This window comes from Barbus barbus, assembly GCF_936440315.1.
Source record: "Barbus barbus genome assembly, chromosome: 18".
Classification (NCBI taxonomy): domain Eukaryota; kingdom Metazoa; phylum Chordata; class Actinopteri; order Cypriniformes; family Cyprinidae; genus Barbus; species Barbus barbus.
In genome coordinates, this window is record NC_136746.1 from 2,119,828 (window position 1) to 2,137,610 (window position 17,783).

At 42.6% G+C, this 17,783-nt stretch overlaps 1 protein-coding gene across 3 annotated transcripts in view; it reads right to left on the bottom strand.

Moving 5' to 3' along the window:
• Positions 1–11,356: 11,356 nt before the first annotated feature.
• LOC306883961 (NACHT, LRR and PYD domains-containing protein 3-like) overlaps positions 11,357–17,783 on the bottom strand; it is a 36,452-nt gene continuing 30,025 nt past the window's right edge. For all 3 annotated transcript variants that reach the window (XM_079439513.1, XM_079439511.1, XM_079439512.1), the window contains 3 exons: positions 13,072–13,236; positions 12,917–12,963; positions 11,357–12,056 (listed from right to left, as the gene is read on the bottom strand). In XM_079439513.1, coding sequence (XP_079295639.1) covers positions 11,482–12,056; positions 12,917–12,963; positions 13,072–13,236 — 787 coding nt within the window. In that variant the 3' untranslated portion in view covers positions 11,357–11,481. The remainder of the gene's footprint in view (positions 12,057–12,916; positions 12,964–13,071; positions 13,237–17,783) is intronic.

A 17,783-nucleotide genomic window follows, 5' to 3' on the forward strand; every position in this document is an offset into this window, starting at 1 on the left:
GCACCAGAAAGCAAGTATCTGTGTGAAATCAAGGCTACGTTTACACCAGAGCTGAATGTAGTCTAAATGCAGATTTTCTTCTCAAATATGATTTTGTTCACATGACCTTTTAACTATGGCCCATATCAGATACCATCTCAACAGGTGACACTGCACCATGTGTTTTATTTTGTATTCTTTACTTGTTTGTACTGGAGGCTTTTGTTGTGTCATACATAAATGAGCGCTTGGTCATTTCCTTTGCAACAGTTTCAAATATTGAACTGTTGCAGTTGACAGCCTCTATTTTTGTTGTTGCTTTAAAAAATATTTACAAAATATTTATATTTAAAAAAATATTTAAGTTTTTTCTTAAGTATTTGATTCAGAAAAATATTAGATAAACCTTTTCTTGTTGTGTTGTGCCACAGTTGCTATGTTTACATGCAACCCTGATAATTCGCCACAGATCTGTTTATAATCAAATTTATGTCTCAATCAGACTCAACTGGAAAGTCTTCATTCAGTTCGATTGAGTTTGACTCTGGTTATTATTTATTTATTTTTATTTATCAATTAAAAGGGGTGGTGGAACTGAATATGTTACGTGTTTGCTAGGAAAGATGTTTTGACAGACATATCAGCTTTCTTTCTAGAGTCATGTTATTTAAACAGTGCAAATTTTTCTATGCATACAGTATCCACCTTTTTTTAACATTAAGGACACTGACAGCAGCTAGTAAATTAGGCGCGATCACTTTGAGACAATACATCCAATATGATACACATCTGATTTTTTTCTCAACTTAAGTTTAGGGATGGGCGATACCTCTTATTTTATTTTCGATCCGATACCGATATTTTCAAGCCCAGTATCGTCGATATCGATACCAATACCGATACCTGTAAACTAAAAATGATCTTTTAAATGATTATATAATCAGTAATTATACTCACTTAATATTAGATTTTAAAGCCATGTTTTTTGTTTTTTTTTTACATTTCACAGGCCTTTTTTTGTTTATACTGTCAGAAATGAGATATACTAAAATAGTATTTTAGCCCTTTACTGGGGCAGTAACCTCAAAACCTCATTACCTTTGAGGGTGCCTCATGAAAAATAAACATGGTGTTACATATAGTAAGTACTAAAATGTATTATTATTATTATTATTACCATGGCAAATTTGTGGTTACTACATTTTTTTTAAAAGGCTGCCAGAATACTGTACTCCTAAAAGTGAAATTTTAGCATATTTTTTTTCTGACAGATTTATTAACAGCAATTACAGAACATAACAGAATCCATTTGAACTTTTAACAACAGTTTAAATTTACTTACACAAACTAGCCTATTTAAAATAAATATTACATGTACACAAAAGTTTGGGGTTAGTAAGATTTTGTAATATTTTTTAAATAAGTCTCATGCTCACCAAGGCTGCACTTATTTGAACAAAAATACAGTAAAAACAGCAATATTGTGAAATATTACCATTAAAATAAACATTTTCTATTTTAATGTAGGCCTATTTTAAAAATGTAATTTAAAATGCATCTGGGATCAAAGCTGAATTTTCAGCATCATTACTCCAGTCTTCAGTGTCACATAATCCTTAAGAAATAAATCTAATATCATTTGCTGCTCAGGAAACATTTCTGATTATTATTGCTGCTTCATATTTGTATATAAATCGTGATGCATTTTTCAGAATTAATTTTATATATAGTAATAATGATATTTAATGTAATGTAATAATGTGGCAATGGTTTCTTAGGATCTATATGCTTCTGATGCTTTTGGGAAACGTAGCTCTATTTGAACAAAGGTTTTGACTGAGCCATGCGTCATCAGTGAACGCTGTCTGTGAATGATTGGTCCTGTCTTTCAGCTTTTGCGTGTGTTCCAATGAGCAGGAGAAATAGCTCTATCCAACACTATTGTTCGCTAATATAGTCTATTTTTCCATTTAGAAGCTTATTTTATGCACCGAGTTTCTTGATAAATAAAATTAGTGGTTTAAAAAAAATGCACTTTAGAATCGATATTTTTATGCAAAGATCGATCCTTTCGATACATCACCAGTATCGATACTTTAGGATCGATCCGCCCATCCCTAATGTTAACGTGGAGTTATGCTCTGTATGTTAAATATGAATATATAAACAAGTGTATGTGCACAGTAACTGTGCTTTGCATCTGCTTTCTGCTGATTGCTGAATGAGACTGACTCAAATGACCGACCTACCCGGTACACATTTGTTCACGAACGACATGTACCAGTTCGTTTAATTCGTTCATGAATGAGATCTCTCTCTCGTTCAGACTCAAAACTGCACCTCGGTCAGTGATGGGCGTGTTCGTTCATGAAACCAGTTCACGAGTTCACACTTACATATAATAAATAGAATAAAGTTTATGCGTATTTGGCATGCTGTCCGAGGGGAGGGCTCCGAGCTCGGAACTTTGGCCCAAACCCTGAGTACCCCCCTATAGGTTAGGACAGGAATAGTTGTAAGTGCGGAGAAGGGGTGGCGGAGGGATGCTGGAAAACTGTCAAGGAACAGAGGTAAATCTGCTGTGTATATATACACACCTCTTATCTTGTGAACTGGGTTGATTACTGATTGTGCTGTTCTTGTGTTAATTAGGTTAATTATCTGAACGGCGAGCTCGCCTCTTGTAGTTTGGCATATTTGCAGCAAAGAAAAAAAATTACACTTTACCATTTTAATGAAAACTGACCCACTAGGTGTTTTAGACATAGTTTGTGGTATTTTTTGCACTTTGAACAGTACTCTGTACAGTACACTGTAAGTAAACTGTAAATAAAAGCAGGTAAATTGTTCAAAGTGCAAAATATACCACTAAACTAAGTCTAAAACACAGTAGTGGGTCAGTTTTCATTACAATAGTAAAATGTACATTTCATTCTTTGCTGCAAATACGCCAAACTACACGAGCCGAGCTCTACCTGTGCACCATCATTATTGTTCAACAACTGGTTCTTACGTTCACGAACGAGATGTACCAGTTCACAAACTTGGTCAGTGAAGGGCGTATTCATTCACTACATTCAACAAATCATATGCTCCGTCACATCTCATACTCGAATGCTATTGGCTCAAGGTTTAGTCAGTCTTTGACGAGAACTAACAACGCCACGCTGCTCTGAAGAGAGGAATTTCAGTGAATGAGAAATATGAGTCAATAGATTACGCGAACGAGAACAATTTGTTCACCTAAAAGATTTGTTCAAAAAGAATGATTCGTTCACGAACGTAACATCACTATATCACACAGACTATACCACTGGATAGAGAACAGCTGGGGCACTTTTTGCTGTAGATATAGTTGAAAATGGCCCTAGTATAGTTGAAACATTCATATTTAATGCTCTAAGGAAGCCTAAATCAACTATTATACCACAAAAACAATTTTAATGCAACTCTTTATCACTGTTGTTTATTATATAACGCTGATAATTTGCTATTCAGCAGGAGAACATCTAAGAGTTAAATAGTCCACAGTTTATCAGTAAACCATTGAACAATTTTAAGAGTTGGCATTAGGACTAAATATCTAAAACACTGAAAAATTAAGTGTTAACTTAAAAAAAAAAAACAGTTCGAATAACTTAGTAACTCAGTCATTCACATACTCATTAATCCACTCTTATCCAGTAACTAATTGTGGTGTCACATGTGGATCTCATTCCACTGCACATTTTAGAGATTCCATTGAGCAATCTAGTACACTGATGACCACCTCACACATTTATCTAAATTGCACAATAACTGAGACAATTTTTTTTTTTTTCATTTTATTCGAAACATTCCCAAGCGCATTAACTATATCATGAAACTGTTACGGGGTTGACGAGACGTGAGACGTGCGGATCCATTCGCAAGGCTTTATTATAAAACATGGTCAAGACAGGCAGGGTCAGGAGACAGCAAACAGGTATGGCAGAGGCAAGACAGAGCAATCCGTGGAACAAGCGAGGGTAGACGATCGGCGTACAATATCCAGACAGGGCAAGGCAGAGAGATAATCCAATAAACACGGGCAGGGTCAGACACGGCAAGACAAACAAGGCAAGACTCGGAAAACTAGGACTAGAAAACGCTTCGTAAGGTAGACGGGCTAACAATACTCGGCCCTGAGCAAGAGCAAGTCCCAGGCTTATATGGTGTGTGGTGGTGATTGGAAAATGGTGATCAGGTGTGTGTGATGAGTGAATGGTGACAGCTGATCTGTGCAATGCATAGTGGGAAATGGAGTCCAATGTGTTGTGTAGTGTGAAAAGTCCATGTGGTGAACGGGTGACCTCTGGTGGTGAATGAGTGGAAGTGCATGGCCAGGATTCGTGACATAGCCCCCCCCCAAGGAGCGGCTTCCAGACGCTCCTAAACAATCCAGGAGGGCGGTGGCGCGGAGGCGGAGCAGGGGGAGGGACGGAGGGCCAGGTCCTTGAGGAAGAACCGGCAGAGCAGGAAACCAGGGCGGAGCCAGAGGCCAGGTCAGGACCGACAGAGCAGAGGCCCACCAGGGCGGAGCAGACGGCACGGGAGCCCACCAGGGCGAAGTAGACGGGACCGGAGCCCACCAGGGCGGAGCAGACGGGACCGGAGCCCACCAGGGCGGAGCAGAAGACCACCACGGCGGGGCAGACGACCACCAGACCCGGGCAGAAGACCACCACGGCGGAGCAGACGACCACCAGACCCGGGCAGAAGACCACCACGGCGGAGCAGATGACCACCAGACCCGAGCAGAAGACCACCATGGCGGGGCAGACGACCACCAGACCCGGGCAGAAGACCCTAGCCAGGAAGCAGACTGGGCAGGAAACCATGGCAGAGTCTGAGATCTGGGGGAAACAGAGGCAGACAACACAGGGAGAGCAGAGACAGACAACACTGGGAGAGTCTTCGTTGCAGGGCAGGACGGGACCAGAGCCCACCAGTGTGGCGTAGACAGGGCCGAGTATCTCCACGGCAGAGCGGACTGGTCAGGAAGCCATGACAGGATCAGGGATCTGGGGAGAACAGAGACAGACACCACAGAGAGAGTCCCCATGGTCACAGGAGCCGTGACCGAGCAGGTCGAGAGTTCATGGACTGTCTCTATGGCTGTGGCAGGACAGGGCGAGAGCTCACAGGCAGCCTCTTTAGCCGTGACAGGACAGGGCGAGAGCTCACAGATGGCCTCTTTGGCCGTGACAGGACAGGGCGTGAGCTCACAGACGGCCTCTTTAGCCGTGACAGGACAGGGCGAGAGCTCACAGACGGCCTCTTTAGCCGTGACAGGACAGAGAGTGAGTTCAGGAACGGCCTCCATGGCCGTGATAGGGCAGACAGTGAGTTCAGGAACGGCCTCCGTGGCCGTGACAGGGCAGACAGTGAGCTCAGGAACGGCCTCCATGGCCGTGACAGGGCAGACAGTGAGTTCAGGAACGGCCTCCATGGCCGTGACAGGGCAGACAGTGAGTTCAGGAACGGCCTCCATGGCCGTGACAGGGCAGACAGTGAGTTCAGGAACAGCCTCCATGGCCATGACAGGGCAGACCATGAGGTCAGGAACGGCCTCCGTGGCCGTAACAGGGCAGACAGTGAGTTCAGGGACGGCCTCCGTGGCCGTGACAGGGCAGACAGTGAGTTCATGAGTGGGTGCCACCACCTCGGGAGGTTCTGCAGCGGAAGCTGCCACCTCTGGTGGTTCTGCAGTGGACGCCGCCTCCTCTGGAGGTTCTAGGACAGACTCGTGGACTGAAGAGGTCTCAGGAGCAGACTCGTGGACAGGAGAGGCCTCAGGAGCACAGTGTGCAGCCCACACACTCAAAATGGCAACCGCCATAATGGGAAGCACTGAGGTCAGGGGAACAGTCTCTGTAACAGCCAGGGTTGAGGCCCTGGGAATGCCAGCCACTCGCACCGACATCAGTGGTGGGTCCATTACACTGGATATCAGAACTCGAAGGACTGACATTGAATCTGTGGTATCAGCCTCTGGCAATTCGGCGGAGGCGTGGTGTGACTCTGGCTGGAGCACTGAGACGTGGTGTGACTCTGGCTGGAGCACTGAGACGTGGTGTGACTCTGGCTGGAGCACTGAGACGTGGTGTGACTCTGGCTGGAGCACTGAGACGTGGTGTGACTCTGGCTGGAGCAGCGACGACGTGAGCAGACTCTGGCTTGACAGCGACGACGTGAGCAGACTCTGGCTTGACAGCGACGACGTGAGCAGACTCTGGCTTGACAGCGACGACGTGAGCAGACTCTGGCTTGACAGCGACGACGTGAGCAGACTCTGGCTTGACAGCGACGACGTGAGCAGACTCTGGCTTGACAGCGACGACGTGAGCAGACTCTGGCTTGACAGCGACGACGTGAGCAGACTCTGGCTTGGCAGGCATGACGTGAGCAGACTCTGGCTTGGCAGGCATGACGTGAAGGGGTGCTGTTGCTGCCGCCATTTTGTGAGTGAGTGAGGTGTCGCGTTCCTCCGCGACACCCACAGTAAAAGAGGAGCCCACACACAGTAAAGCATAGTCCATAAATTGACTGAGAGATGAACGGGGACCCTCGCGGATTAACCTTGACCGGAGCGGCTGATTAATACCTTCACAAAAAAAGTCAATAAGTGCGTAGTCCGGCAGATCAGAAAAATAGGCGAGGTCTAAGTACTCCTGAATATAATCCTCGAGCGGTCGCGAGCCCTGCTCGAGGGTTAATAACAGTCGTGCACAGTCCATACCTGGCCAATGTCCTCTTGAAAAGCCGCTGGATCCTTGTGTGGCCGAGTATTCTGTTACGGGGTTGACGAGACGTGAGACGTGCGGATCCATTCGCAAGGCTTTATTATAAAACATGGTCAAGACAGGCAGGGTCAGGAGACAGCAAACAGGTATGGCAGAGGCAAGACAGAGCAATCCGTGGAACAAGCGAGGGTAGACGATCGGCGTACAATATCCAGACAGGGCAAGGCAGAGAGATAATCCAATAAACACGGGCAGGGTCAGACACGGCAAGACAAACAAGGCAAGACTCGGAAAACTAGGACTAGAAAACGCTTCGTAAGGTAGACGGGCTAACAATACTCGGCCCTGAGCAAGAGCAAGTCCCAGGCTTATATGGTGTGTGGTGGTGATTGGAAAATGGTGATCAGGTGTGTGTGATGAGTGAATGGTGACAGCTGATCTGTGCAATGCATAGTGGGAAATGGAGTCCAATGTGTTGTGTAGTGTGAAAAGTCCATGTGGTGAACGGGTGACCTCTGGTGGTGAATGAGTGGAAGTGCATGGCCAGGATTCGTGACAGAAACATCTTGATTCTCACCTTTATAGATTATGTTGATCTATAGGGGGCGATGGTCATAGTAACCTAATAATGTAATCTATTAACTATGCATAAAAACCTGTCTGTTTATGGGTGTCATGCCATAACATATTTTTAATATGACTGACTTTATATTTGTGAATTTAACATTGAAAGTTAATGTGAATAAAAACATTGCAAGTTAATCTACTAATCATAACACTATTATTACACAGAAAGAGGGCAAAAAACATTTACATTATCAAAGAACATTTTCACTAACAGTCTAGAGTCCAAGCACTCTCAAAAACTCCCATTAAAATCACTGAAGCTGTTTAGGCCTACACTACGAAATTAATGTCTTACAGAATCGTACATTTGCACTTTGTAGTTTCTGTCGAGAGAATTCAGAAAGGTATTCAGTATGCGAGCGAGTGAAGAAAACACTGACATTTTAGCGATGACTCATCTGAACACCTCTGATTGGTCAGTACATTCATAAGCTCAACAGCATGGTGTGTGATTGGTTATAATGCGCAGTGCTGTAAAAACGCGCCAGCCAGCGAACGCAGATTTGAATTTAGCAGTTGATGATACAGTCGTGGTCAGAATTATCGGCACCCTTGGTAAATATGATCAAAGAAGGCTGTGAAAAATAATCTGCATTGTCAATCCTTTTGATCTTTTATTTAAAAATTCACAAAAACGAACTATTCATTGGAGAATAAGAATTTAAAATGGGGGAAATATTGTTATGAAATAAATGTTTTTCTCTAATACACATTGGCCAATATTAACAGCACCCTTTTATTCAATACTTTTTGAAACCTCCATTTGCCCCTTTAACAGCTCTAAATTGTATCCTTGATGAGGTTAGAGAACACCTGACAAGAGATCAGAGACCATTCCTTCATCCAGAATCACTCCAGACCCTTCAGATTCACAGCTCCATGACACTGCTTCTTCTCTTCAGTTCAGTTTTCTACAGGGTTCAGGTCAGAGGACTGGAATGGCCAGCAGAAGCTTGGTTTTGTGCTCAGTGACCCATTTTTGTGTTTTTTTTTAGGTTTGTGTTTGGATTATTGTATGGTTGGAAGTTCCAAACATGGCCCATTATGTCTAACAGTCAGTCACTTATTGATTTTTTATCTGTTGGTATTTGATAGAATCCATGATGCTATCACGAATCTGGCCTATGAACTCACCAGCAGAGGTCACTCACTCACCACATTGACTCTAGCACTACACTAAGTGTTGCACGTCACCACCGGACTACAATTCCCATCATCCATTGTACTAACGACACACACACAGCTGATTGCACTGATCACACAGCTGATTCCCATCACACGCCTTACTTAAGCCATGGACTTCCTATTAGATCACTCGCACCCAAAGCAGTTATTGTAAATGAAATGATCACAGATAATAATTTTGATGTACTCTGCCTGAATGAAACCTGGCTGAAACCAAATGAATATTTTGGTCTAAATGAGTCTACTCCACCAAGCTACTGTTATAAACATGAGCCCCGTCAGACTGGTCGTGGTGGCGGTGTTGCAACAATATATAGTGATATTCTCAATGTTACTCAGAAAACAGGATACAGGAGGTTTAACTCATTCTAAATACTTCTGCTTAATGTTACACTGTTAGATATGCAAAAGAAATCTCTCCTGTCTCTTGCTTTGGCTACTGTGTATAGACCGCCAGGGCCATATACAGATTTCCTAAAAGAATTTGCAGATTTCCTCTCAGATCTATTGGTTAATGTTGATAAAGTGCTAATCGTCGGAGATTTTAACATTCACGTTGATAATACAAATGATGCGCTAGGACTTGCGTTTACTGACCTAATAAACTCTTTTGGAGTCAAGCAAAACGTCACTGACCCACTCATCGTTTTAATCATACGATAGATTTAATTATATCGCATGGGATTGATCTTACCGATATAGATATCGTACCTCAAAGTGATGATGTTACTGATCATTTCCTTGTATCGTGCATGCTGCGTATTACTGATATTAATTATATGGCTCCGCGTTATCGTCCGGGCAGAACTATTGTTCCAGCCATCAAAGACAGATTCACAAATAACCTGCCTGATTTATCTCAACTGCTCTGTGTACCCATAAATACACATGAACTAGACGAAATGACTAGCAACATGGGCACTATCTTCTCTAATACATTAGAAGCTGTTGCCCCCCTCAAATTGAAAAAGGTTAGAGAAAAACGTACTGCGCCATGGTACAACAGTTATACCCATTCTCTCAAGAAAGAAACTTGTAATCTTGAGCACAAATGGAGAAACTAACTTGGAAGTTTTTAGAATTGCGTGGAAAAACAGTATGTCCAGCTATAGACAGGCTCTAAAAGCTGCCAGGGTACAGCATATCCGCAAACTCATAGATAATAACCAAAACAATCCAAGGTTCTTATTTAGCACAGTGGCTAGATTAACAAATAAACAGACACCGCCCGATCTAAATATTCCCTCACAGTTTAATAGTAATGACTTTATGAATTTCTTTACTGATAAAATAGATATCATCAGAAATACAATAACAAATGTAGATTCTACTGCGTCTAGTATTTCAGCTTCATTCATCGCACCCAAAGAAAAACTGCAGTGCTTTACAACTATAGGACAGGAAGAGATAAATAAACTTATCAGTGCATCTAAACCAACAACATGTTTATTAGATCCTGTACCCACTAAACTACTGAAAGAGTTGTTACCTGTAGCAGAAGAACCGCTTCTCAATATTATTAACTCATCGTTATCTTTAGGTGATGTCCCAAAACCATTCAAGCTGGCGGTTATTAAGCCTCTTATTAAGAAACCACAACTAGATTCTAATGAACTGGCAAATTACAGACCCATTTCAAATGTTCCGTTTATGTCTAAAATTTTAGAAAAAGGTGTGTCTGCTCAATTGTGCTGCTCCTTGCAAAAAAATTATCTCTATGAAGAATTTCAGTCAGGCCTCACCATAGTACAGAAACTGCACTTGTTAAAATTACAAATGACTTGCTTCTTGCTTCAGACCAAGGCTGCATCTCATTGCTAGTATTACTTGATCTTAGTGCTGCGTTCGACACTATAGACCATGATATACTCATTAATCGATTACAAAACTATACTGGTATTCAAGGGCAGGCTTTAAGATGGTTTAGATCCTACCTGTCCGATCGCTACCACTTTGTACATTTAAATGGGGAGTCATCTCAATTATCACCAGTAAAGTATGTAGTACCACAAGGATCTGTCCTAGGTCCTCTGCTATTTTCAATATACATGTTGCCTCTTGGTAATATTATTAGAAAATACGGGATTAGTTTTCATTGCTATGCTGATGATACTCAATAATATATCTCAACAAGACCAGATGAAACTTCTAAACTAAGTAATAGATTGTGTAAAAAAATTAAAAGATTGGATGACCAATAATTTCCTCCTATTAAATTCAGATAAGACAGAGATATTACTTATTGGACCAAAAAACAGTACACAGAATCTCTTGGATTATAATTTGCAACTAGACGGATGTACTGTTACGTCCTCTAAAGTAAAAATCTGGGTGTTATATTAGACAGCAACTTGTCCTTTGAAAATCATATTTCCCATGTTACAAAAACAGCATTCTTCCATCTTAGAAACATTGCCAAGTTTCAAAACATGCTACCTGTTTCTGATGCAGAAAAGCTAGTTCATGCATTCATGACCTCTAGACTGGACTATTGTAATGCACTGCTAGCTGGTTGTCCTGCATCTTCAATAAACAAGCTACAGATAGTCCAAAATGCAGCGGCTAGAGTTCTTACCAGGTCAAGAAAATATGATCATATTACCCCAATTTTACAGTCTCTGCACTGGCTACCTATTAAGTTCCGTATCATTTACAAAATATTATTACTTGCCTATAAGGCCCTAAATGGTTTAGCTCCTGCATACCTAACTTGTCTTCTACCACGCTACAACCCAACCCGCTCCCCAATGTCGCAAAACTCTGGACTTTTGGTAGTACCTAGGATAGCAAAGTCCACTAAAGGAGGTAGAGCTTTTTCACATTTGGCTTCCAAACTCTGGAATAGCCTTCCTGATAATTTATGCCCCCATTTCCAAAATAGGGGATGCAAGAGCTACAGTAAATAAAGTGAGAGTATTGCTTTCAATCAGGTGTGTGTTACATTTCGATTATTGCTCACAGGATTTTCAGTCTGACAAAGAGACACTGAGGAATCACAAAACACCAACCTAAATCCAGCATAGAGGGCTTTAGTGAATGTAGTGTTGAATGTGTGTAAGTGTGTGAGTGTGTGTGTGTCAGAGACGCTGTAGAAGGACAGAGTGCCGGCAGACACGTCAACATATGCTCCTACTCTCTTAGAGGAGCCTGAAGGAACTCTTATGTCAGTAAAATTATCATTGTGACAGCAAGTGAATCTGTCATTAGAGCAGAACAGACTCCAGGAGTTTTCATTTAATCCAAAACCACAATCCTCACTCCCTCCTTTCCTGCTGATTCCTTTATACGTCACTGATATATCAGCATATCCACTCCATTCAGCCTCCCAGTAACAGCGTCCAGACAGACTCTCTCGACACAGAACCTGGGGACACTCATGGAATCTCTCTGGATGCTCAGGATACGGCTGCTCCTCTTCTAAATGTGTCACCTTTCTGTTCTCTTCAGACAGAACAAGTTTAGTGTTTGCTGTGTTTGGATCCAGTGTGAGATCACAGGCATCTAAACACAAAAACAGAGATGGTAACACTTAATTTTAAGGTGTCACAATACAGAGTAATTACCTGATTAAGTACTTAATAGTGGGCATGGTACTTACATGAAACAAAATGTACTTACCATGTAACTAAGTTATGGAACAGCCTGTAATTACAGTTTGTAATTATGTAGATGTAATAGGCAGCTACTCTTACGCATATCTAACAGGCCAAGTCTGTTACACAGCTTCTAGTACACTTAAGTACAATCTTGATACACTTTATTTTAAGTAGCGTATGCCTGTATAATATTATGTATTTTTAATGTAATTAGAAAGTTATTACATGTATTTTAGCTGTGTACTGGTGAGTTAAATCAGACTAATGTGCAGCTGGATATGGTGTACAATATAGATACACATGAAATACACTTAAGTACAATCTTGATACACTTTATTTTAAGTAGCTTATGTCTGTGTACTTCTATTTATAATTATGTTGTATAAAGTCTGCAACACATAAGTAACAATCTTTTGGTTACATAAGTAGCTGTGTAACAGACTCAGTAACAGTAGCTGCCTATTACATCTACATAATTACAAACTGTAATTGCAGGCTGTTCCATAACTTAGTTACATGGTGTGTGTGTATACTGGTTTGATCTACATTGAGGATATATAATGTGGTGTGTATTCGTGTTTCAGGCCTCTTCCTCTACAATCATGAGCACAGCCAACTGTCCTCATAATTATAATCACTAATGAACATACTAAACATGTTTTAATCAAAAATGTAATAATGCAGAAAGTTTTCTGTGAGGGTTAGGGGATTGAAAATATAAAAAGCATTACACATAAATTCCTCATAATGTGTGTGTAGACCTACATTTGTGTAGTCCTGCTGCAATCCTGAGCTCTCCTCCATGATCTACACTATAAAACACAAACAGTATGACATTCTGCACATATGATATGATCAGTAAACACATACACCCATGCAAAAAAAAAAAACAGCAGTTCGACGCTTCCTGATCAACATACTTGAATTTGCAGTTTGGATGATTGAGTTTATCTGAGAGCAGCTTGACTCTCTGTTCTCCTGGGTGATTGTAGCTCAGATCCAGTTCTTTTAAGCGTGAAGGGTTTGAGCTCAGAGCTGAAGATACATAACCACAGCCTTTCTCTGTCACCATACAGCCAGACAATCTACAAACACACACAGCAGCCCACATTACATTAGTTCAACAATCAGACTTTACTTTCACACAGTGGTCTGCAAAGTTTAGTCTGCAGTTTCAATAACAACAGAAAACAAGTGTCTGTGGAAATATACCCGAGTAAAATGTTGTGAAGTCAACAGAAATATTTACAGTATACTCCAGTAAAGTCCAATTTTTTTCAGAGCAGAAACTAAGTATTTCTACATTATCACTAGACACCAGGGTGGCAACGTAAGCATTATATGGTGTGACCATTCAACAAACAACTCATTCTGGAACTGGATGATGGTGGAGCATTTGAAGCAGGAGGGGACTTCACACAGCTCCAGTGATTTGTTGCAGATCACTGTGAAGATGGATGAAAGCTGGACAGCACAGGCTTAGAGGCAGGCTGGAGAGACACCATCTGGGCCTTTGGCTTCCTTGTTTTCTGAAGAATTTGGGTACATCATCTTCACAGATCTTAAGTGCAGGCTGAGAAGCAGTAAGGGGGAGGGAGGGAGAGTGTTGATGGCTGTGTTGTGAGACAATCAGAGCGGGTCTGGGGTATCAGACCAGGCTTTTGCTTTTCAAACCTGAAGTAAAACTCATTCAGGTCTTCAGCCAGTTGTTGATTTGACTCCGTGCTGGGCGATGGGGTCTTATAGCTGGTTATGGATTTCAGGCCCTTCCACACTGATGCAGGGTTGTTGCTTGAAAAGTTGTTTCTTTGCCACTCTTATCTCCCTATTTAGTGTGTATTTGGCCTTTTTGAATAGGGCTCTGTCCCCACTCCTGTAGGCATCCTCTTTGGCCTGGCGAAGCTGTTTGAGTTTTGCACCGACCCAAGGTTTTTTGTTGTTAAATGTTAAATAAGTCCTGGTGGGAACACATCCTCACATAAAAAGTGTAATATGTCAAAGTGTCAGTGAGCTCATCTAAATCAATAGCTGCAGCCTCAAAAAACTCCAATCACTGCAGTCAAAGCTGCTCTGCTTCATTAATCCATCTCTTTACAGTTCTTACTACAAGCTTAGCAGATTTACGTTTCTGGCTGTAGGCTGGTAGAAGATGAACCAAACAGAAACAAACAGAAACAAAATATTATAATATAGATGGATTAAGATACGGAGAGTAGACGTTAACTTTAGATAATATAGCATGATTAGTATTGTGGTGTGAGCTGCCATTTTGTAAAATACATTTTTATGAAGTTTGTCACAGATGTTTAATTATGTTAACACCTGTGACTTGGTTTAAAAAAGAGAGTACACATATCATGATGAACTCTGCTTATTTAACATTTTATTTGTCATTATTTTTGTTCCTTTAGTCAGGTTTGGCTGTCATATATGTATTTGCTTCCTAGTCTCTCATTCAATGTAATACCATCTCAAACCCTCCTCAGTCACTCATTGTTTTCTACCTTCTACTGCATCGGAGTGGATCAGTATAATAATCTGGATAATATTTTCAGATTAACAACTTAAATTCTGCTCTGCACCCCATACAAAACTATTGTATTCCACCAGAGAGGACTGCGGATGCAACACATCATTATTTGGATTAATTTTGGCACTGCTTTTGACATTTTTGTAATAAATAAATGATTGTGATTGCACTTTTCTGTCTATCTCTCCCGAGCCCGCCGCCGTTCGCAGCTCCCCCGAGATATGGCAAGCCCGCCGCCCAAAAATATAGCAAGCCCGCCTGCCGAAGATAAGGCAAGCCTGCCATACGAGAATGTGGCAAGCCCGTCAGAGATGGACAAGTGTCTTCCGGTGCCTGCACCTCGACAGCGCCCTCCAGTGCCTGCTCCTCACAAGTGCCCTCCAGTGCCTGCTCCTCGCAGGTTCCCTCCTGCATCTCCGCTGGTTCCGTCCAGCTCCGTGCTTCAAGAGCGCCCCCAAGAATCCGCGTCTCCCGAGCGCCCTCAAGTGCCCGCACCTCCCGAGCGCCCTCAAGTGCCCGCGCCGTCCGAGCGCCCCAAAGAGACCGCTCCTCCTGAGCGCCCTCAAGTGTCTGCGCCTCCAGAGTGCCCCCAAGTGACCTCGCCATCAAAGCACCCCCTAGTGCCCGCTCCTCCTCAATGGCTCCCAGAGGGGAACTTCCTCCTCGCAGGTGCCCTCCTGCGTCTCCGCTGGTTCCGTCCAGCTCCGTGCTTCAAGAGCACCCCCAAGAGTCCGCGCTTCAAGAGCGCCCCCAAGAGTCCGCGTCTCCCGAGCGCCCTCAAGTGTCTGCGCCTCCAGAGCGCCCCCAAGTGACCTCGCCATCAAAGCACCCCCTATTGCCCGCTCCTCCTCAATGGCTCCCAGAGGGGAACTTCCCCAAGAAAATTGGGGGGGGGGGGGGGGGGGGGGTCTATAGGATCACGGCCTGTGTGGCCAGGCCAAGGGCCAAGGCCACAGAACCTTTTTACCCGTCTTGGCTGCCCGAAAAAATAAGGCCGTGGCCTCTCGAGCCTCCAGTCCCGCCATGGCCTCCCGAGCCTCCAGTCCCGCCATGGCCTCCTGTCCCGCCATGGCCTCCTGAGTCCCCTGTCCTGCCATGGCCTCCTGAGTCCCTGGATCCGCCATGGCCTACTGAGTCTCCTAATCCGCCATGGCCTGCTGTGTCTCCTGTCCCGCCATGGCTCCCGGAACGGGCCCCGCTCTGGAGGCCGGTAGCCCTGCCCCCTGATCCCTGGAGGCCTCCAGAGCGCCCACACCCCCCTCCCCATTGGATGGTGTATGGCGCGTGGACATGCCTTCCGGAGGGGGGTGTAATGTCAGACTATGTCTCGTGTTTCCCCTCCTCTCATGTCCATATTTGGCCTTCCTGTTCCTGTCCTCGTTCTCTGTATCATTAGTTCATTAGTCCCCAGCCCTGTGTTTTATTACTCCGCACCTGTTTCTGTTCTTCCTCGTTGATTTCCCTGTGTTCTTAAGCCCTGTGTCTCCCTGCCTCCCATGTCCTGTATTGTTTGTCTTTCCCCAAGCTCCTCGTTCCGTGTTTTGGATTTCAATAAACATTGTGATTGGAACCGCCGTGTCTCCTCGCTCCTTGCCCCAGTGCAGCGTGACAGTAATTGACCTAAATATGCAGGACATTTTGGTCAGTTAAGTTTTATATAATTATATATTCATTGTAAAATAGGTAGGTTTAGGTTTGGGTGTAGGTGAAGGGGACAAAAAAAAAATCTAAATTGTTTATCGATAAAATTATAAAAAGGCATAGATTCGTAAATTTTTTAAGCTAAAAATACGTAGCAATAATACGTCCCTTTTAAATACGTAAATTTTAAATGTTAAAGTATGTCCAAATTGTACAGTTAAGCATCAACAAAAATGTAGGTTTTGTGCTTCTAAACGTATAAACAATGAGAACAGGCTGGACTCTCAGTTTATCCATGCCCATCTATAAGAATACTATGCCTATCAGAGCATCCATATTTAAATAAGGTCCATTCAGTATCATTCAGCAGCTTATCGCATTGCCTAGAAGCTAATTAGATGGCAAATTTGGCAGGCAAATTTTGGAAATTGTGCTGGAATCTGGAATACTGCAAAAGGAATTCATTCCCCACAGAGTTTTCACACCAGATTCATGTTCGTAAACTTGAACGTGAATTTGCTGCATTGATCAATATAAGCTTCCTACTTTGCTTCTTGCATCGCAATATTATTGACATGGACTCTGTCTGCAAATCATTGCTGAAGTTGTACTAATGTGAATGCCTCAAGAACGACAAGATCTGCCTTCCCCGCATGAAGGAGATGGATATCAAAAAGGGGATCAACCATATTTGTTTTTGCTTCGTAAAAATGCAAAACATTGAAGTGGAATTTCGGAAAAAAATGCAAGGTATCTTTTTTTTTACATTTTCAAACTTCTTTTGACTTGAGCACTGTGTATCTGAAATGCTGTGTCATGCTTGAGACACAGCAAAAGACATGACACGCGAGTGCAAAGGTAGTGCAGTGGAGTGGAAAAACTTGATGTTCTTAAACTACCACTTGTCATAAACACTATGACAGCATCATAATCAAAGTGGATAATTTTTTGCTCAATGTGGCTTATGCATTAAGTCAGTGATATTAAAAGATACAACTCTGCTGAAGTGGCCAGATTATGAATGCAACGTGCAAAGTTTTACATTAAGCATATACCTCCCACTATATAATGTGCAAATGTTATGTTGGAGCTATTTCTACGTGTTCTTACTCTTAAATTTACTTTTGCCTCCACATTCATAGACTAAATATTTATTCCTGCAGGGATTTCAATCTGACTAAAAAGTGATATCAAAATCACTACACACATCATTTAGCCTATATAATATTCAATAATAACATCAAATGCATCAACAATGATAATTTATTACTGTTAAATGGGGGAGACGGACTCAGTAATATGTTGCAATAGGTGCACAATGAATTTTCATAGATAAAATCACTGCTAGTGAGATGGGCCCCGCATGTTCTTTGCGGTAGCCTCACAGATGTGCCACTGTCCACATCACAACTGCCTTTATTTCTTCCTCCATTAATCTATGAATGTCTAAAGCTAAGCTAC